Source organism: Tinamus guttatus, unplaced genomic scaffold (assembly GCF_059628265.1).
Source record: "Tinamus guttatus ecotype Peru unplaced genomic scaffold, ASM5962826v1 Tinamus_guttatus_pri_ptg000004l, whole genome shotgun sequence".
NCBI classification, from domain to species: Eukaryota; Metazoa; Chordata; class Aves; order Tinamiformes; family Tinamidae; genus Tinamus; species Tinamus guttatus.
Genome location: NW_028288538.1, coordinates 2,091,176 through 2,113,073, shown reverse-complemented (window position 1 = coordinate 2,113,073; position 21,898 = coordinate 2,091,176). Strand labels below are relative to the sequence as shown.

At 43.0% G+C, this 21,898-nt stretch overlaps 1 protein-coding gene across 1 annotated transcript in view; it reads right to left on the bottom strand.

Annotated features, from left to right (window-relative positions):
• The window catches only part of MEGF11 (multiple EGF like domains 11), a 243,547-nt gene that overhangs the window by 57,821 nt on the left and 163,828 nt on the right, over nt 1-21,898 (bottom strand). Inside the window, exons 10-12 of the mRNA XM_088534729.1 lie at nt 17,418-17,554; nt 11,865-12,077; nt 5,540-5,714 (exon numbers count right to left, since the gene is read on the bottom strand). Coding sequence (XP_088390855.1) covers nt 5,540-5,714; nt 11,865-12,077; nt 17,418-17,554 — 525 coding nt within the window. The remainder of the gene's footprint in view (nt 1-5,539; nt 5,715-11,864; nt 12,078-17,417; nt 17,555-21,898) is intronic.

Below are 21,898 nucleotides of genomic sequence, written 5' to 3'. Positions count from 1 at the left end.
TTTTTTTTTTCTTTTAGACAACAGAAAGAATTTTAAAGGTGTACAACAGGACAGCAAGCTTCGAATTTTTTTAATATAGAAGAAAAGACTGTTTTTTCTCTCCTGATGTTTTCTTCGGGGAAAAAGATATTTCATGTGCCAAAAAGAAGCTAGTCATGGCTGGAATACTCAACAGACTGTGGCTGTTAGATCCTATGACCTCCACAAGTAAAACAGAATTAAGGTTCTCCTCACTTCTACAGAAGGGTAAGCTGGTCATTTTATTCACCTGGGCAGGCGCGGGATGGACTAGGATGGGCCCGAGACTGCAGTGTTTTACTGACTGTGGAATTGTCTGTTATAAAGTTTGTCATACATTTGCCATGCATTTGCTCAGATTTATGCCATTATAATGTATATTTATTATTACAAAGTACCTGGTCTAATGTTTATGGTGTGTTACAGGGGCTGACTTTGCTACTGTAGTCATGCACATGTAAACCTAGGGAGCAATTTGTTGCCCTGTGGTAGAGAGCGCTTTATATTCAGATCCTTTGGCATACTATACAAAATTCTGAATTTATAGACCCAGTTTAAGCCTGATATTTCAGTCCTTAAGTGCACAGATTCATACTGAGCTCAGTGGGAGATATAAACATAAGGACTTACAGAAGGATATATTTGAGAGGTATCATTTTATCACATTTTTAAAATGCAGTTTTGGTGCAATGGCAACAAAAGATGCAAAAGACTCTAGACACACAGCATGGGGATGTATCTTTGGAAGTTTTAGGAAATCCAAGTGGCATTCCAAAAGCTAAAAAACTTCCATTCAGGGGTCATCACTCTTACAGTCTCCATCCTTTCCCATAGCGTGAAATGCAGGGATGGGCTTGCATGGGATCTACCACTGTAGTCAAGGAATAGGAAAGCATCAAATGAATTCTTTCATTTTGGTGATGAAGTGCTAGCTTTGCTTGCCAGCATGCAGGGGTCAATAAAAGCAGACAGGTCTTCAAAAAACTGCAGCATAAATAGATGAACTCTTTAAAGTAATATAAGTTCTGTCATCTAGATGTGAAATATAGACCTGAGTGCCCGCTGAGGTAAAAGCTGACCGCACATTCCACAGAGAAGTGTTAAAGTTTTCTCATAGTGTCTTGGACTGAGAAATAATTTAACTACTTATCTCCTTTGCCACACCAGACAGAATGAAAGCATTTGAAGTTGAATATATTTTTCAAAGGAAAAAAACAAAGCATATATAAAGAAAGAGAGGTTTATCCGAGAACGTGATCACCAGACAGCTGCTGTTTTAAAGAAAGTTGCAATTAGCTGTGCAATGGAGAAGGTGAGCCCAGGTGCATTTCAATAGCATATATAATGATCTCAGCAGCTAGAAAGCGGATAGGTATGTCTAAGGGGTTGGTTTCAAGATTTCCTTGTGAGACAGAAGGTCAGGATTCCTGCGGTCCCCTGTCATATTTAATTCATATCCTCTGGCCTTCTTCACTGCATTTATTGAATTACAGAAATAAAATTCAATGATCCAAAAACAAAAGAAGAGTGGGCTGGGCAAGTCCTGATTTCTTTTACATCCCTACTCTGCAGCCGACTTCAGTGGCTTGGGACAAGCAACCGAAAGCAAATTGGGAAGGAGGGGAAGACACAAGCCAGAACAACCCCTCTAGACAACCTCATAATTACATCCAAGGAATTTATGGTGAGGAGGGGCTATTTGCGTGTGGGAGTAACGATGCAGTTTCTACCAGTCAACCACCTCCCTGCATGTTTTTTCTTAAGCCTAATCTTTGTGTACTCCCCGTGTGGTTTATCAGATTCCTCCTCGTCACAAAGGAGATGGCAGCAGAACAGCTTTTCAGATCTGCTCTTCTGAAAAGCAACCCTGGCAATTCAGCAGCAGATCACGACTGAGAGGCAATCCTCAAATACGTTAAAACTACCAACTTCAGGGAAGTGCCTCTAGGTACTCTTGTTGTGATGATCCCCTGCAATCATCTCAATTAAATGGATACAAGCTCTTTTCCTCCATCCACAAGTCAGATGCAGTAAGGGTTTCCAACAGGCTGGTAATCTGCACTCTGCATTGGAGAAGAATCTCTAGAGATGCTCTGTGATTTTGTAGGCAGATTTTTCTGTGTCCTCTCTGTTATTATCCCATTTTTATTGCTTTTTACGTTGCCTCCAAGAATGGGGCTCTTCTGAGAACAACTGGGGATCACTCGGATTTCTCCAGGCAACTCTACGCACAGCGTTTGCATCAAATTCTGTTGCTTTAGATACCTACACAGTTAAAATGCTGCAAGTCCCTAGTGTGAGCACAGTCATATGGAGACCTCATAAAGATAACCTGTACTAGTACTCAATAGCACCTTTACAACATTTAGATTCGTTTTTAGAGGCAGAGATGTGAAAATGTGGTTGTTGAGTCTGACCCAAAATATTCATCAAGAAAAGAAGACATAAAATGCTTTGAAATCACATCCAAAACTGCTAGCTCACCAATATTTAGCTTTGGCATTTGAATTTCTGGAAATGTCACAGCTAATAAATAATGTATTATTCTCTGAGCTACAATGTACATTTTTATTTCAAAACTTGAATCTGCTTAACTTCCAAAAAATAATGCGCTGCATTCACGTGCATGTCAACCTGTGGGATGGCTGCCTTTCCACTCAAATACATTTAATAAAGGTGACCAGATGCTTTGTGTTTTTAATGGCTTGTTCTGCAGCCCAACAAAATGTCCCTGTTTTGGCTGCAACTGTGGATGATTCATTCTGAAACCCAGCCCAGGTGCCCTGATATAGCCGAAGCCGGGCAGAGCGAAAGAAAAAGCCATCTGTGCAGAAGAGTGGGCTGCCCGAGTGCCTTGTCAGGAGAAGACGCTGTCATATCTTGGTCACTGTGTTTTCTAGCCACCCAGTAACCCAGAAGTCCTGTGGGTCCCATCTGTTGCCTTCGCAGTTCTATTCTGCAGTTCTGTTCTACAATTCATCATCTCTCCTTGCTTAGAAACCCTTCACCCTGCTCCGCTACGGAAGCTCCGATGTAGATCAAACCCAAGGCAAAACCTAAGACGCTGATCCCGCTCTAAATGTTTGCAGTGGTAAGACAGAGCTGCTGACCCTGGGGCTGCCTCAGCCAAGCTTCATGCTAGAAAAAGCAGGAGGGATTCACTCTTGCCGACCCGGAATAACGAGCTGTGCCCAGCTCCGTGTTAGCATCCCTGCGTTGCCGCGCCACCAGCAGAGCCGTCCCGCCGCGCGCTCGCGCCAAGACAAGGGCAAAACGCTACCCCAGGCAGAGCTCCCGTCGCCTCGGCAAGGGGCAAAACCTGGGCTTGAGTTTGTCCTTGGGATGAGCCGCTCGAGGCCATGCCCGGTCCCCTCGGGCAGCGTCCCCGGGGCGCGCGGCGCGTCCCCTCCAGGCTTCCCGTGCAGCCCGGGCTCCTCGCGCTGGGAAGAACGCAGCTCAACTCATCTGGCATGCGTGCGACTCACAAATACACTTTAGAGGCAATAAATTAGCAATTTCAAGGCTTTACTTCCCCTCATGGACTAATTGCCAGAGATTATAGTATATTATGAGAGTGCAATGATACTAATGCCTAAATATGCTTCAGTGATTATAGAGCTATCCTCAGTAACCAAGCTGTTTAAATGTCAATGCAAGATGGCTCTTTATTATGAGATTAAATATTATTTTGAAGCAATGCAATAGGAACTTCTCAGACTTCATGGCTGTGATAATATATTGTATAAGCTGTGGAGTAATGTACATTATGTAAGCTATGTTTTTCTTTTAATACATAAAGGGTTCAAAACATTTTTGTGCTGCAAACTTGAGCAGCTTTCCTGGTAAGAAAGAGGATCTTGGGATCTTTTCATTTCGTATTTTTTATTAACATGCTCCTGACTTCTTTCTTTCCTCTATTTTATATTAACACATGGGTATTACCACAGCAGAGAGACAATAAATTCTTGTCTTCTATTACTATAAATAAACGGGGGATCAAACATCAAAGCTCTTTTTTTTTTTTCATCTTGAACTACTACTGTTTTGCATAGGTGCTTTTGATAGTCCTACCCCTCATGCCTAAATAAATGTGTCATCACTGAGAAAATGCCTAGAAATTAGATGGAGACTCCAATTTTCAGGTTCAGCCGCTGACATGCAGTAAGGAACACAGGTGACTTTAAGCCACAACTCCCCTTGCACAGCCCTGGGATGATGGTGGCGATCATGAACTTGGGTGTGGATCTCAATGGGAGGGAGGCTAAGAAGGCTGCAACGTCCTACTCATCCCACCTGGGACTCCCACCCTGTGGGATCTTGTCATCCAGCTGGGCAGCCTCATCCTGTCTAACTTACCCTATGTAACTGCAAAATGCTGCCCCTGCAAAGCAAAGGAGCTATGACATGGTCAGTGGTCTCACATTCCCTAGCACTTGAAGATATTTATTTATCTTGCTTTGAAGTTGGGACTTAAAACAATAAAGAGTAAAACTCATCTAGGAGGTTGCACATCTGAGTCAGCTGCTAAATGTCAGTGGAGGCTTTAAAAATGTTAGTAATGTCTGTGAATCTAAAGCTTGGTTTCCAGCAAGTTTAGTAATAATTATGACAAACAATTGCTATACAGTATGGAAAACAAGTAGATAGGCCTGGGGGAGAACTCATGTGAAATTAAGGACATGAATTATGGAAAGATAACTGGCAATGAAGTGGAATTCTCTCCTGAAAATGCTTTGTTTTCTTAGGAAATATCAATTCCTAAACATAGAACAGAAATGTCTTCCACGGTCTGCCCCCAAGTAATGTGAAAGAGGTGCTCCATATTTGGATCTGCAGATTAAATTCTGGCCCTACCACAACCAGGGAACTCCGCAGCAATCAGAGACCATTAAATCCAGATGCAGCAGGACTGGACATGTCCTAGCACCTCCTGCTAGAACAGGTCAGTCCCAAAGAAGCCACCCACCCTTCTCTACCCATCTACTTGGATAGAGCTTCATTTGGGCTGACTTCTTCAGCTGTTTTATATCCCATGTATAAAACGTAATGCTTGTTTACCTCGAGTTGTCTGAAGCTCTTGCTGATCTTCAGGTGAAAGACACCTGCCACATGTGCTCAGAAAAGGCATGAATTGCCCTATTATTTGTAACATTTTCAAAAATCTTCATCTATTAAAATCACATTGTGACTGACAAGGAACACGCTGAAAGGCCAAGAATTTCTTTTTCTGCTCTTCCAGACAGACAATAATCTGACATCTTTTGTTATGACTTGACTTAGAATATGAGCTGGGAAACCATGTTATCCTTCCAAGAGCAATAAACTTACAACACTGATGTTAAGCAAATAATCAAAAGTAATAAGTTGACACCGTTCAAAGAAGAATTACGTGGAATCACAGGGGGAAAAAGCACCTAGATTTGGCCATGCTTACACAAATGTTATCTGAAATGAGATTAAAATCCGCTCTGATTTTTGCAGGCCCTGCAGAAATGCTCCATTCCTGCCCGCTCTCGCTTACCACGTAGCCCGGTGCGCAGGAGCACTTCCCGGTGAGGCTGTCGCAGTCGGCGCCGTTCCGGCAGGGGCAGCTCAGCTGGCAGCCTTCGCCGTAGGATCCCGGGGGACACGTTTCGTTGCAATAGAGGCCAGCCCAGCCAGCTTTGCAGCTACATTCTCCAGACAAGGGATGGCAACTAATGAAGAAAGACAGACCTTAATGAGAGGTGGGCATGGAAGGGAAAGCCTCCCTGTAAACAGCAGAAATTCCTCAGCAGAATGATTCCAGTGAAACATCATCGTTAAAAACAGAGCTGAAAACTGTTAAGGATGGTGAACATGAGCAGTGTATACCTCAGGAAATGTAGAGGGAACACGGTGCTAAATACTAGCTTGGCAAAGTAACATACAGGCAGCTAGGAAATGCCCTAGCCCTGGTAATTTTAAACTCATGAAGTTTATGCTCTTTTCATACTCAAATCAATAAGACTCTGGTGACTGATGCCAACTCCAGGATTGAGCCATTTACAGCTATGCTATCTGGGTGTGTTACCACCAGCTACAGATGAGCAAGGTCAGGAGAGATTCAACTGTGTCCCAACTAGAGCAGACGGGAGTGAGGTTGAAGCAAGACACAGTGAACAGAACTTCTGCTCTTCTGTGAACACAAAGGGCATCTCCCGGCTTCCTGAGGGGAGCTAAATTGGCTGGAGAGGTGAACATCCTGGATTGAAGAAATGGAGGTTTCTAGGGGACAGGAAGGAAAGCACAGGAGAAAGTCACCTTTGGGGCAATCAGGTGGCAGGGAGAAGGAGCAGGAGATGGAGAGGGGACGTGCTCTTTGGGAAGGACTGCACGTGGTCTGAGGGCGGCTGAGCGTGAAGCTTCACCCGAGAGCTCGGGCCCTCTGCGGAACGGGCCTTGCTCACACCCCCAACCCTCCATGGGACAGACGAGAAACGTTACTGCTGCACTCCGGAATTTTCTCTAGTATCCTCGGAGCAGAGCCCTGCAAGGTGGTGCCCCTCCACAGACCCGACTCCTGCTTCTTTGCATCATAGAGTCTATTTATCATTCCTTTAGGATTATTTATTGCTATAGCTTAATATTGTGGACTTGACTGAATGATTTTCTTTACACCTGTAAAATTAATATCCTATCTATTAATTTTCAAGGTAACCTCTTAAAGCATAATTTCCAAGTATGTATCAGGCAATTACTGGTAGGAGAGGTTAGTCACAAACTGTTGTGCCTAAGAATTATCAATTTTTGTGACCGTCATATGTTTCATCATAAATAGTGTTTTACTAACTAATTAAAACAATTCATCAGCTTAACAAACCACCATCCATGAAATTTGTCTGACAAAGCAGTCCCTGAAATTATAGTGGTTCACCCAGCACCTTTTAACATTTAGATGAAAATAATAAAAGCTCATTTTTCTCCCTCTCCATTTATTAATCATTACCTAATACGAGCAGAAAGTTAAACATTAAAGAAATATTTTAGAGGGGAGTCTTTGTTTCTCTGTTTTCACTTCTTCTGCACATATCACAAGGTTCCACGAGAACAGTGTCTGTTGGAGAAATTAAAACTTTCAAATATAATATATGATCATGGCAATATGAATTAGTCTATGACAATTCAATTGAAAATACGATACTCAGTGAGAATTTCTTCTTCAATATTGGCTTTTTCATCAAAACAGAGCTGTTTTGCATGGAACACTGCCTATTTATTAAAGGCTAAAAATCTTCCTAACATGCAATTTAAAAAAAACATCAAGAACTGAACGGCCTTGGCAGAAGAGTCTGTGGGAGGGGTATGGACAGGTCACCAAGGCCCCCTAAAAGGCAGTGGCTGCATCGTGCCCAAGCCCCTTCCCACTCTGCCCAGGCTGTGCAGAGGGCTGGGCCACTGCGTCTCCCTGTTGAAGCAAGAGTGATTTTATTATTGGCCTCAGAATATCTTTATTTATTTTGTTTTCTCTCTAGGCCAAGTCCTTCAGTGCTTTGAAATGCATATCTTCTGCTCCCTTGCAGAGGGCTGGCATTGCATGTTAGAAAAAGCCTCCATATGAAATTCCAGGGTTTTTGGTATCCATGACGATGGATCCGGGGAGGCAGCAACAGTTGTAATGGACTCTACAGCAGGGGAGGGGGACCTTCTCCTTGATGGCAGCAGAACAAAATCTTTCCAAAGCTTTTGGCAGGCCAAAACGGTAGCACACATTATATAGTGTTATGGTACAGTAATATGCAAAAAAAAACCCAAACCTACATGGCTGGTCTGCATGAAATGAAGTTGCAGGCTCTGTACAGCCCAGGGACACCAGAGTCTTGTTGCTGATACACAGAACACAACATCTGAATTGCAAACACTTGTCTGAAAACCAAGGTGCCCTGATGCACAGCGTTAACTTGAAGATGCCTGAGATTTAGGGGCTTAACCAAAATTCAGGAAACAGCTGTTCTCTTCCTGATTCTGCCAGTGAATCTTGGCCATGAAACTTATTCTTTCTGCATCTCAGTCTTCTCAGTCTTTCTATCTGTAAAATAATGCCTGCCTTCCTTTGGAAACCCTTTCAGATCCACAGCTGATACACTAAATAGTACTAAGTCTTCATTAGTAGTTATTTTTATATTCTGGTATCTGAGAACTACTCCACTTGTTTGCACTGCAGCTCATGATGGGGAAGTAGAGTGCACCTGCATGTACATATGAGTAGGAATATGTTTCTGTCTTATTATATTGGCATTCTGTAGAATTGCATTCTGTGTTTAAACTATGTACATACACTTACAGCTAGGAAAGTTCTCTTTATGCATCCATCCATGTATGCATCTACCTAGTATATTAAATTTGCTAGCTGCAGTGATTTTGAAAGGTTTAAGGCACTGAATGGTGAAGGTGTTAAAACAAAGAACTGAATGGAAATACAATTAGAAAGGTGAACTATTTTCAAGGTCATGAGCCTGTAGAGTGTTTTGTCAGCATGGGATGTAGCATATGTAGCATTATGCTGTGCCCCACACAAAATGAAATTAAGAAACTCAAACAATTCCTCTGGACGAGGATCACTCCATGGGTTGGTATGAGAATATGAAGTTTTTGAAAGGATCACAGAAGGCAAACTCACTAACATCTGCTTTCCAAATGCTTGCTGTGAGCAGGAAGGAGACTACACTCACGAAAGAGTCTGGCACTGTTATACACTGGCATCTTACATTGATTCTTAACAACTTTTATTTTTTCCAATCTCTTGCATAACAGGAAGGAAAAAACCTAGATTGAATGCAATGGGCCAAGTGCCTCCCTGGCACTGGGACAAAGTAGCCAGGGGGGATGAAAAGAAGGTAGGAATTGAGAATTGTCCACACGAGAAGGAAATTCTTCTGTGGATCTTGCAAAAGCATAGAGAAGCTTAAGTATACTATACAGCCTATGCTTATGGCTCCTCAGCTCTGCTCAAGTAAGCTGGGCAGGGAAATTTTTCCAGCTATTCACTTCCCCCTCTGCTTTTTGGAAGATCCAAGCCAGGGTTATCCCCTTCTCACTCTTGACGATAATATCAGTGTGGGTTTCTTGCATGGGGGAGTTTCTTACTTGTGTATCCTTCCCTGGGGAAGGACAATCCAGGTCACAAGTGTGCTCTAAAGTACCTAATTCTGGGGTTGTTCTAAAGTCCGATACAAAGTGCCTTTCAATGTGCTTTGATGCAGAAATTATTGGACGATGTTCTTAGCTGTTGTTATGAAGAAGGTCAGACTAGATGATCATATTGGTCTCTTCAGACATTAACACAGACTGGTCGACGAAAATAGGAAAGACAATGGTGTATTTCTTCATGTCTTTTGTCAGTTTGCTCCCCAAAACTTTCAGAGCCTTCGGGTCCAGGCAGACGCCCAACAACCAGACGAAGTGAGTCTAAAGTATTGGCAGAACTAAGCAAGCTTCCCCCACCTTCTTTTCATTATTTATAAAATTACCCTACACACGTAGGTATCGCAACAAGCAGCCAACAGCTTAAATAGCTTCTGGGGAAAATAGATGGCTGTCAGTAAATGAGTGAATTTAGAAGACTGCAGTTCCAGTGATGATAAAATTCAAGGGAACAGCTGGGTATAAAGAGGGCTATGTGGGGCAGTTTTGAAAAAATTAGTGAAGAGATTTGTTCAGAATATGGAGTGTCTTTGGAGAAGGTCATTTTCCATCAACTCTGATGCTCCTTGGCTCTGAAAGCAACGGGATTCTGAAGAATTCATTGACAAGTGGAAAGCTGAAACACCGTGGATGAATGAAAGAACATTTACAGATCTACAGCTTGCTGATATCTCTTTGTTCCATAACAGCAGCGATAAGATGCAGGAAAAAGGGAGATTTTTATCAATGGAGAGACTAGACTCATTTATTAAGGAAACTGAGATATGATCTTAGCGGAGGATGCTACAAGTGAAGCTGATGGAGCAGTGTTGGGGAAGGCATAAAAAGTATCTGTCAGGCAGCTCCCAGGCACACATCAGCTGTGCAGGGTGTGAGAGTAACAGCACTCATAGAAAAGAGCTGCGAGGGGATTAAACCCTCCACCTTGTCGAGCCCTCTCACACTTAAGCTCTAACCTTCCTTCACATCCTGATGGGGCTTTGATTACCCCAGATGGACACTGGCACCCTCAAGAGCCAGTCAAAAATCTGCCCACAGTTAAAGGAGTGGTAATGACTTGGGCAGTCAGCACACAAGCTCAGGCTTGCTGGTGGTCTCCCTGCAGCTCCCTCTCCATCTTTCTGGGAAAATGGCTGTACAAACACATTTCTGCAGGCGAGGAGTGAGGACACACTGTCTGCAAGCATATTCTCCCCCGTGCAGCTCATGCGAGGGGGATCTCTCACAAAGGAGCAGTTTGCCTTGTACTCACCTCTGCTTTAAGTCTCGCGCTGGCAGCTAGTACAGAGCAGTGGGAACTACAGAAATTCCTCCCTCGGCTCACTCGGCAGCAATCCTGGTGTCATTCCTAGCCTCACTACAACACAACATCAACCTTTTGTGTATAGTGCTCCGCTTGTGCCTCCGGGACATTATTTTTCGCAATGATTTCCACGATGCACAAAATACTCAGAAGCGGCAGAAGGCTGTTGTACAGAGTTGCCTTTGAGGTGTCGAACACTTTGCATCCTCACTGTCAAACCCAGTAGAGCCAGCAGCTATCTTTCTGTAGAGGACTCGTATGATCAGAATTACAAGACTTTTAAATAATCCATTTGGAGCTCTGGCTCACAGTTAACCAAAGCCTCCCCACTCACAGCTGAACTTGAATCCACATGAAAGATCACCTGTTTATTTCCAAGACTGAGACAAACAGAGCCTATCTCAAGAGCGCAAACGGATTTGCCTGGAGCGTTGGTGCTTGTGCGTGTGTGCACCCCCGAACTAGGCGGTCCTGCTCCGTGCATAATTGAGTGTATTTGTATTTTAGCAGGCTGCAAGATTGCCCGGTAGGTTTACCAGCATCAGCAAGGCAGTCAGGTCCCCACCTGTCTGATTTAAACCTGAAGAATGTCCGTATCAAGGGCATATTTGCATGGGCATCAATTATCCCCATCTCCTTCTGAAGCCTACATGTTCCTGTGAATGCTTAACAGTAAATGATAGGAAAAAGAGGAATACGAGCAAGAGCAAAGTGAGTCAAGCCTGTAAGGTTGTCTCATGTGAGGTGGATTGGCTTTTTGGATCAGCCTTTGGTAATGTGAACCTCAAGGATCAGATCTTAAAAAAAGGCCAAAGGGAATAAAACTCTGAAACCTGACCTTTTAAGTGAGGCTTATTCCATTTTAGATACACTTCCCTGATATTTATTTTCCTGAATATTTTACACATGCACATACTGAATGAAGAGCAAAAATAGGCACACGAGAAGAGAAGATATGTCTATTTTGACAATGTTGACTTCGTTACAGTTCCATAGACTTGGGGATATTGATTTCAGTCTATTTATACATCTGCCTCAAGTGTTTTCAACAAGGTAATTTGCCACAAGACATAAACTGAAGCAAATTAGGTTTCATTTTCAAAGTCCCCTTGCTGTCTATAGATTTGACAAGAAAACCTGTGCCATAAAAAGAGAAAAAAATGATGGAGTTAAGAAAATTTATCTGTACTTTTTGAATTTCAGTGGGGAATTATAAAGCACTATGTGTTTATTGAAATAATGTGAAAGTTAAATTCTGGTATTATACCATTATACCAAAACTACAGCAAAACAAGGAGTGAGTTTGGTCAAATACAATTTCTTTTCTCCAGTGCCTTTCTTTGACCTGTCCATGTATTAGTACACAATATAGTGAACATACCTGAGGGTATTGGTAATACTGCAGGGACATCTCTTGTCGCATTTGAGGCCATAAAACCCTTCTGGACACATTCTTTCTTGGCAATAAATCCCTTTAAACCCAGGGTCACACATACATGCTCCATTTACGTGGTAGCACTTTGCACCATTTTGGCAATCACATCTTTGAGTGCACTGGAAGCCGTACGTCCCAACAGGACACTCCTCTTGACACCTGCAGTGAATTACATGAGACACGATCCAGGCAAATATTATCATCTAGTCTGCTTATGACTTTTACATGGGCATGTTTTTGCTAATGTATGAAGCATAAAATCATAGCTCATTCAAGTGATACACTGAACTGATGAAATCATTGGGGTGATATGCTATCTTGGGCATGTAAATTGTTTTTAACTGAAAGTGTATTAATTTATTTCCAATTATTTCTGTTCAAGTGCATCCATTTTTGCAGGAACTTAATAATTCTATTCGTGAATCATAAAAACTTGATATACATTCAGATAAAAACAAAAAAAAACCCTCATTTGCTTGATTTCTCCTCATTAGAGAAGGTCTGCACAGATTCTTTAGAGGCCCATGGTACCCTCAGAGTGATAATGAGGATCAAAAGAATATGTAGTCTATTAAGCAGTATTAAAAATATATATTCTCCAGCAAAGTAGTTTTACTTTCCCTCCATGCTGCTGTTGGACCTGTTTTATACTGGTAGAACATCTACCCTTTGTCTTTAGTGTCTGTTCTGAATAATTGCAGCAGTTTGCATCTAAAATTTGCATTTCATCTCTTACTCCAGGGGTGCTCAGTAGTATAAAACCTCAAGACAAATCACTTCCACTCTTTTTAGTGCAGTATCTTCTCCAAAATTGCCAACATTTGTAATACTTGATACACATAAAAATGGAACCTGCAAACATTAGACACAGATTGTTTCAAATTGTACCTTCTATGCACTGTTTAAAATATTTCCCGATTGGATACATTATGAAATCTGCTAAAAAGTCTGTTTCATTGTCCTATCCAACCAATTTAAGAGATCATATTATCTCCTAGCTGGAAAAGCTCAACTAAAGTCCTAAAGAAAGCAAGGGCTTCTGTGTTTGACATAATGGAGTGGTTTCAAAATTCTGCAATGAGTCAGTACTACAGTTTACATGATCCACCGTGAAATACAGATATGCCTTTTCAGTTAATGAAAAAAAAATCCAAAAAAGCCCAATTCCCTTATCACATGGATACCAGATATTGGAAATTGCCTATCAGCATTCATTTAATCCTGTGCATTGATTAAAGTATATACTATAAACTCCATGGATAGAGGTGATTGTTAAATGTCTTCCTGCAGGTCATTTCACAGCTGGCAGGTGAGAGTTAATATAATGATCAGTAATAAAAGATGAATGTGCGATGCAAGGCAGGCAAAACTGCAGTGAGCACTGTCAGTGCAGAAGAACAGCATTACTTCTGCAGCTTCAGACCATCACGGTTTACTAAAAATATATGAACAAAGCAAAAGGCCTAGCTAGTGATCTGGTAGCATCAAACACCAACATGTCACAGGAGTCAAATTCAGGGGTCCACATGAAACCCGAGGACTGTGGAGCAAGTGGCATCTGGATGAGCCCAGGGTGGCCACGGCTGGTCACAGGGGAGCTCAGCTGCAAAGGAAGTGGCCAGCAAAGAGGGTGACATGAGGACTGAAACACTTAGAGAAATGGAAAGCAATGAGGAAAGCGCTGAGCTGCCTGGTGCCCCCACTGCTGTACGCAGCTCTACTAGTTAGCAGGAGAGCACTGTACTCAGCGAGATGAATATTTAGTCAATAGTGTACTATATCATTCTATATTTATAGAAGATGAAGCATTACCTAGCAGGGAGAAAGCATCTGGAAATGAAATATTGACGGCCTAATCCATTTACATAATTAGCCCTTTTCTACTAACAATTTAACCAACTTATTTATTTGGAGATCAAGCAGCTACTGCTAATGAATTTTATACAAAGAATACTAATAACGACTCCTCTGGAACATAAGAATAATCACAGCAGGAATTAGCTTTCTACTTAAACATCTTTCCTTTGCAACATATCAATCTAATGTGTCCATAACACCATTAACAACCAGATACATTGTTCAATTAAATTACAAAATGAGCTGCTAAGCCCTAGTTACGTTTCTTGTTTAATTTACATTGCTTTCTGCCTATCTGGGGAGATACATATTATAATATCCACCAAACTTTAATATGCACTGTAATTATTTGGGTTGGGATAGGATAATATGGCTGTCACCTGTAGAATTAATGGAAGCAATTTCACAAAATATTAAACATAAGACAGCCTGCTTAACAGATGAACTTACTACACGCACCTACATTTCTTCCCAAGAAATCCTTTGCACAGAATAAAGCTACAAGGTTTCTAAGGTTTAGGCTTTTGTGTTTATTTTTAAATCAACGATTGCACTTGGTAGCACAGGCAAAAACTAAAAGCCCAAGTGCACTAAGTGGTGATCCTGGAGATCACCATCCTGCAGACACGAGACACGGCTGCAAGCAAAGCGAGAGAAGCCTGCTCATGTTATCATAAAAAATGTGGTGTTTACTCTGCTAAGATCCAATCTTTGGGTTTAATGGCAATATGGAAAACAAAGCGAAAACAGTATGTTCGCTTTCCCTGGCGGCCAATGAATTCTTCCACACCCCACCCCAGCTCCTGGCGGTGCTTTTGCTATTATTCCTTTGCAGTTTACAAAACATGCGTTTACATGACAGCTCCCGTCAGCTCGGCCCGGCACAAAGCTGCCCGGAGTTATCAATAAAGCTTCTCAATCTGCTAGAGATATTTAGTGCACTGCCTCCTCCTGGAAAACAGGTAGGGAACAAACTGTGGCAATTGCACTCCCACAGACCTTTGTGACTACGTCACCTCCACAAATACCTATCTCACTATACGTTATTATCTATCTGCTGTACATGATAGACCATAGCTTTATACTGTATTTATTGATAATTAAAAAGGATAGTAATTGATAATATGTGTTGGATTTTTATTATTACTCACTAAATCTGTTATTAGTAGGAATATTTTTTGTTGCCTCTTAAAATTTCAAGGAAAATATTATTTTGCTGGGCAGCTGCATTCTTCCGCTCTGTTTGCCACCACACTGTAACCCTGCCGCAGTTACATGAGATTCAGAAAGTAAAATAGCCTTTAAGTTAAAATGGTGCTGACTAATCTTTCTCATCGTCCATGCTGGATGAACACATAACTAAGGAAAGCAATTAAGCCTTTTTTAAAAAACCTTGTGGCTGCTGCTGCTGTCGCTGCAATCAGTGGGTAATTTGCCATTAGCGGCTGCGCTGAGGAGCAAGGCAGAGGTTCCTGCGCCGGCTCCGAAGGAGCCATTACGGGCAGCGCGCGGCCTGGTCCGAGCGGGAGGCCGAGCGCCACGCCAACGTAATGGGCCCGGGGTTCCACTTCCCTCATTACAGGCTCATTAGTTAAACATGTTTAAGCTTTCTGAGGACCACCTCAAATGGAGGACCTTCCAGGCTAATGCCAGCTTTTCTTGCTGCTGCAAATGCTTTTAAAACTGCCCTTTTACCCCACTCTCTTATTCCCAGTCCTCCTTTCACACTCCCACGTTTTGGCTCTTCTTCCTCTCCCTCATGTCTGTATTACACTCCTTGCTCCAGGAGAGGGCCCTGAACCACCCCTATGGGCTTGGCTTGGTTGCGGGTCCACATCTGCTCTTCCCTTGGCTTCCTCTCCTCCTCTTCCAGCTGAGCCATCCTTGCTTTCTCCCTCCCTCCTCCTCAGGCTCCTCAGGCCACATTCCCCCTTTGGAGCCCAAACCTCCCTCTTGTCCACTCACGTACAGACCTGAAGGGCCCCTCTCAGGGGCGCCTTAGTGGGCAAACCCCTCTGTTTGGAACAGCAGGCAGAACTGGATCTTCTGTTTCCCACTTGCCATCTCCTTTCCCATTCCCTGCAGACTTTTTCCTGCTTTTTTGCTGAAGTGCGGTAGGGCAGCTCCTTTCTTCTCCCACCCCGCGCTCCTGTAACGGAGCCAGCCCTTCTGCTGCATGTCCTCCCTCGTGGCTGGGGTTTTATTGGCAGCCGAGCAGAGAAGCTGGCTCAGCTGCAGGCTGCTGGCTGGGAGCTGCTCACAGCTCAATTGCTGTTGATTCACCCACGGCCAGAAATCGATCTGGGGCTGCAACAACCCAACGAGGAGATCTAGGGCCACCACCAGCCTGCCTGAGCGTGGCCAGGGCTGAGCACTGTTTGTGACTGAAGTGTGGCCACCAGGATGAGCATTCAGCCTGCACAGTTGCTTCTTGCAGTGAAAATTGTGAAAACTATCGTAAGTGACGATAATTATGATACCCTAGTAATGCACCCCTGGGACCCCAACATCACTCTCCTCAAATGGAGGATGGGAGAAGAGAAACTCAGTAATGTTTCCTCCATTAAATTAATTTGAAATAATTAACATTTCAAACAACTTCAACTACATGCAAATCCTGCCATGGTCTCCAAAACCCCCTGCCAATTACTGCTGTTGATGAGATGGAAACAACGAGCATGCACATTTAATGGGACAGCACGCAGCCTCTGAGCTCCAGGGCACTGTTTGAGACTGGCCTGCTTGTCTGCTTTAAAAACTTGATGATTAAACAAGGAGGCGAGAAAGGAGAAATTACAGTGAGGTTTGCTGCATAACAGTGCAGCTGTAGCAGATGTCAGAATACTTGTGGTTGTGTAGGACTTGTCTAGTACCAATATATCTCTTGTTCTAGCTAATAAAAAAAAGGGAGACACCGGAGAAAGGGCATTACCATAGCGAGCACTAGCGAGCTACGGCCAGGATTTCTGGAAATCCTGGTAACACAGTCCAATTGCTAGTGAAAGTTGCATACGGAAGCTTATTTTACTGCATCTTCCTCATCATTTTCAGCCCTCCTAGCAGGATTAACTAGAAGGCTAAGCCAGCATGCGCTACAATCACACTTGGACTTTGCTGTGTAGTCATTTTGCTAAATCCATGACACCTTTGTAAAACAATATTATCATCTTTTCAGACTGATTTATGGTCGAACCCTCTCATTTATAAATTTTGAGATTTATCGCCTTTTGTTGGTGTCTGAGATGGATCAGTTCTGCAGCAGCACAGAGGGGCTGGTGGAAACATTAAACTGCTGCATTGCTTACTCTTGAGGATATTAATTTGTATAAATATGGTTCATTTACATATCTTGTAAACATGTAATGCTCTCTAATAAATTTATCACTGTAAATATCTAAATTAAATTTAATCCATTAAATTTTAAAAGTTACATTAAAAGAACTGTAAATGGAGAGCATTGCCAATAAAAAGTAATAACACTGCCACATTTATAATGCTCGAACTGCTTCAGAAGGATGAACCTAATTGCAGCAATAGAGATATAACACTGCCTTTCAGAGAGCAGCATTGCCCTAGGAGGGTTATAAATATTGCCAGTCCACGGTTAAAACAAAGGGCTTTGGGGATTGGGTTAATTTTTACCTGTCTCCCATATACCCGGCTGTACAGAGGCATTTTCCTGTCACAGGGTCACAGTGTCCTCCGTTGTGGCATGGACAGTCCTGGCTGCAGTTTACTCCAAACGTTCCAGGAGGACATGGCTGGGCACACACCAGCCCCTGGTAGGGTTGCAGAAAGAACAATATTTCAGTCAACAGTCATGATGCAATGAATTTCTATATGCTGCCTGGATATTTATTGTCCTTGCTAAAACTGGATCTAATTGTACTGGCAGTATTTCTTCTGTTTAAGATGGGCTCAAGAGAGACTCAAAATTCTGCTGCCAGAGTAAAAGCCTTTCTATCATACTTCCAGAAGGGATTTTTCTTTCCACTGGATGGTCAATGACAATTTCCTTCTTTGGAATTTCTCTGGAAAGTGCAGCTGGGGTGGCAGGATAGACAGTACCCTTGAACACAGGGGCAGGAAGGTTTTAGGGAGGTCAAAGGCAATTAGGGAAGGCCAGAAAGCTCTCCTCCCTCTTCCATTTCACCCAAAACTTGTCACAGACTCTCTACCCTCCCTTTTCCCAGCTCCAAATCTCTTGTCCAGGTGTCCTCCCTGTCCAGCTATCCCTGGAAGTGGAGAAGAGTCTGTACTTGTTGTACATCCTGGCTCTGGTCATCAGGAGAGGCCACTGCTTGGTAAGTCTTGTCTCACTTCTTCAGCCCCAAGGCAGGGAATTCTCACCACTAGTTATGTCTTTGAGGAATCAATCTGAACAATTCAGGAGATTTTCTCCCCAAATATCCCATAATATCCCCTGTCAAGATCTTGCAAACATTTCCCTAGACTTTCCTACAAGTCCTAAGTATTTGTTTTCACATGAGCAAACACTATCTTTCCCTCACCTCAGTGTGAAGCTGGCATCTATCTGAATAATTTCAGCCAAAGCAAGTGAAGTCTGGCAGAGAAGATGGGGTCTTGTAACAGAAAGTGTCTGGTACCTGCAGCAAGTGGCACTGCCGCCCGTGCCATGCCCAGCGCAGAGCCTGGTAGGAATGGGGGCTGCCTGCCCCTATTGCTATTTGCTTTAAGCTCTCAGAAGTACTTTTCAAGCCCTAGGGGCTCTGAGCTTTGAACAAGGCAGGGATTAGATAAATCTTGCACAAAACATAAAAAGGGAACGTTAATGGCTCCTGCCACTCCTTGGGGTTGCCCCCTCAACAGCTTGGGAAGTTCAGCAACATCAGCAACCCCAAACTGGAGAGGCTGCTCTTGACTGCAATCATAAAACAGATACTTCAGGCCTTTCCAAACCGGTGATAGGTGGCTCCTTGGCCGTAAAATAGACAGGTTGGCCTCAGTTCAAGAACATTCAGATTGCAGTGTTAAAAAAATGGTGTCTCTGGGCTTGAGTAATACACAACACTATATATCTGAAAATGTAAGTATCCATTTATCTTGATAATAAATACTTTCTCCCTTCATGTCTCAAAAGGAACAGGATTTCTATCAACAAATGATGAGAAAGCAATACTCTCTGATGCATCCCCTTGGAGCCAAGAGAATCTTTAGGCATACTTTTTGCATTAATATGTACTAAGGGAATCTAAAATATCCCTCTCTGGAGGATCAAATGTCAGACCAAACTGTTTCCCGCTGCTCATGCATCTAATCAGCAAAGCTCACTCCATCAGCACCTTTTTTTAAGGCCCTGATCTAATCAGCCTCTGCTTTTGACATTGTTTCCTATATTATTACCATTTTGCAGTACGGAAAAGACCTTTTTTTTTTCTGCTCCATTTTCTCATTTAATCCCACTCCCCACTTTTAAAATCCATGACAAAAACACAAGTAAACAGAACTACAGAATCACAGAAAAGCTGGCGTTGGAAGGCGCTTGTGGAGATCATCTGCTTCAAACCCCCTGCTCAAGCAGGGTCACCTAGAGCAGGTTGCCCAAAACTGTGTCCAGAGCCTCCCTGGGCAACCTGTTCTATCAAGTACACAAAAATTATGGTTTGCTCATAAAGCCCAGAGTTAAAAGTCCATGAAATGAGAACAAGGCACTAAAGAGATTAGCTTAGTGCATTGTAGGAACGTGGCACCATGATGCAAAGCTTTCAGGATGAGACCTGGGATCAGGGGGTGCTGCCAATGACAAACGTCCTGCCCTGTAAGGGGACATCACTGCTTTCCTAGCACAGTGATCTAGTCCTTCAGAAGCGCCTTTAAGAAGCATTGTAAAAAGTAAATTTAACCTCCCACCCCACTTCCTGAAAGTGTCTGGGCAATTTAATATTGGAAATTAGAAAGCTGTATAGAATTAAATCTGCAAATTGTTGATTAGGCTCTAAAGCCACCACACACTTACATCCATCCTACAAACATGGAGAAGCAAAAAAAGCCCAGCCTAGTAGATCACTGGAAGGCACACTTTCCAGACTAGCTCAACAGGATATAGGCACCACCCTGCCAGTGAAGAACTCACAGAATTGGAAAATCTCACAGGAAATAGTTTGTATAATTTCTCACGCTTCTGGGAGACTCTGCAGTGGGCGGGAGGAAGGGGGAGGAAAGGATGATGCAAGGAGAGAAGCAGCCTGTCTTTGAAGCCTGCAGACCCGAGGAAGAAGCGAAGAACCCCAGAACTTCCTCGTGTTCACTTGTTTCCTGGCCTTGCACACCCCATGGACAGCAAAGCCCCAAGGGGACCGAGCTGCTGTTAATAAGTCCCATGTCTCTAGCCCAAGAAAGGATTAAAGCTGAAGCTCATGCAGCAGCGATAGCATCCAAGTGGATTTCCTCCTGTATAAATCTAGGGAGAATACTCTACCTCCAGCATGCTGCCTTATACAGCACATACACACGGTCTCCAGCCTCAAAATCAGCAAGTAAAATTCCTGATGTCAAAGAAAGAATATCCATGGTGTGAAATAAAATGAGCACAGTCTAGCAATCCCATCTCTCCTGCTCATTTACAGACCACTAACGTCCCACTTTGCAAACCACTGCAACCACAATAGTTAAATCTATAGCATGAAAATATATTTTTCTTTTCTCCCTGTGCACTGAATTACTGGCTTTTCATTAAAACCCTGGAGAGACCCTTTATACTTAAAACTTCAGAATTTACAAGCTGAGTGCTTTTACTTATAATTTCGGTTTCTTCCCCCAGAATCCTTGCTCTCTCTCTTCAATTTTCAGTTACGCTTGCTTCAAACATCAATTGTTAACTCCAGGCTTTCTCAGGGGACGGAGCAGCCAACAAAACAGTTTTCAAGGAAGTCTCTCTGGGCCATTAAAAATGCAGAGAAGAAAGTCCGAGCTGCAAGGAGCAGGGCAGGAGCGGGCCAGCACACACGCCAGCAGGAGCTGGGCAGCCCCAGAGCTGTGCTCCTTTAGGGTCCTTTCAGCGCCCTGAAAGCCCTCAATAAGCTTCCTGCTCAATGCTGATATTACTTAATCTCTTTAGTGATTTTGTAACTTTGTGAAAAAAGAGAAAACATCCTGATAAAATACCAGGAAGGAAGAGTCCGGCAAAACAATTCAGAGATATTAGTATGCAGAGTATGACGACAGCTGAAAAAATATCCCCAAAGTAATGTTTTGATGTTAATGCCTTTATCAACCAGTGCTTAGGGATAACGGCAGAATGGCCTGATATCTCCTCCCCGCAAACAGCCGAACTGCTTCCTTTATGGGATAGCTCCACTTCTTTAGGAAAGAACATTCTTGTCTCCACTTCATGTTGGAGCAGGGTGAGGTTCCACACTCTTACTTAGCACCTGAGCAGCCCTCCCTACTCTGCCATTTGAAAGGTAATGCCACTGTGACCATTTGGGCTGCGACTGTCTAGTGAAAGAGCTTCTCAATGTGCAGCTTCCACCAGAGAGGTTGTGTGGGGATGTTCCTCTCTAGTGTTGCTATCCTAAAGCCACCTGCATCTCATAGTTGGTGCTTCTTACCTAAAAGTAGCTCGGTGATCAAACATTTTTGAGAAGCTAAATGGAGGTAGCAATTGCTACACTAATCTGAAAGAATAGACTTCTATCTCAGCCCCCAAAGGTTTTAAAGGGATTTAGGACCACATTATAAGCCATGGAGTGTGATGATCTTCATGGTCTTGCATGTACTAGAAAAATCACAGGACGTGTTTGCATTAAAATCCAGCAAGATTGCCAAGAGACTAATTGTCAGTTATGGGAAAAACGCCAGGAAACTTAGCATGGCTAAATGCTATGTATGCCTTTGAGACTTGGCAAACCCCGAGAGAGTTAATTATCACATTATTGATAAAGTTGAAGCCTTTTAAAATGTTTGGCCTTGCTTTCTTGACACAAAGGTTTAAAGGTTGGGGTAATTTGCTCTTTCCAGGGCAAGCCCTGATGCAAACGGATCTATTGCAATCAATAGGAATTATGCCTGAGTAAGGACAGGACCCCGAACTGTCCCCATGCATATTCCTTCTGCATTAGTGACTGCTTGAGCCACTGAATTCCCCTCGCCTTCTTCCTCTC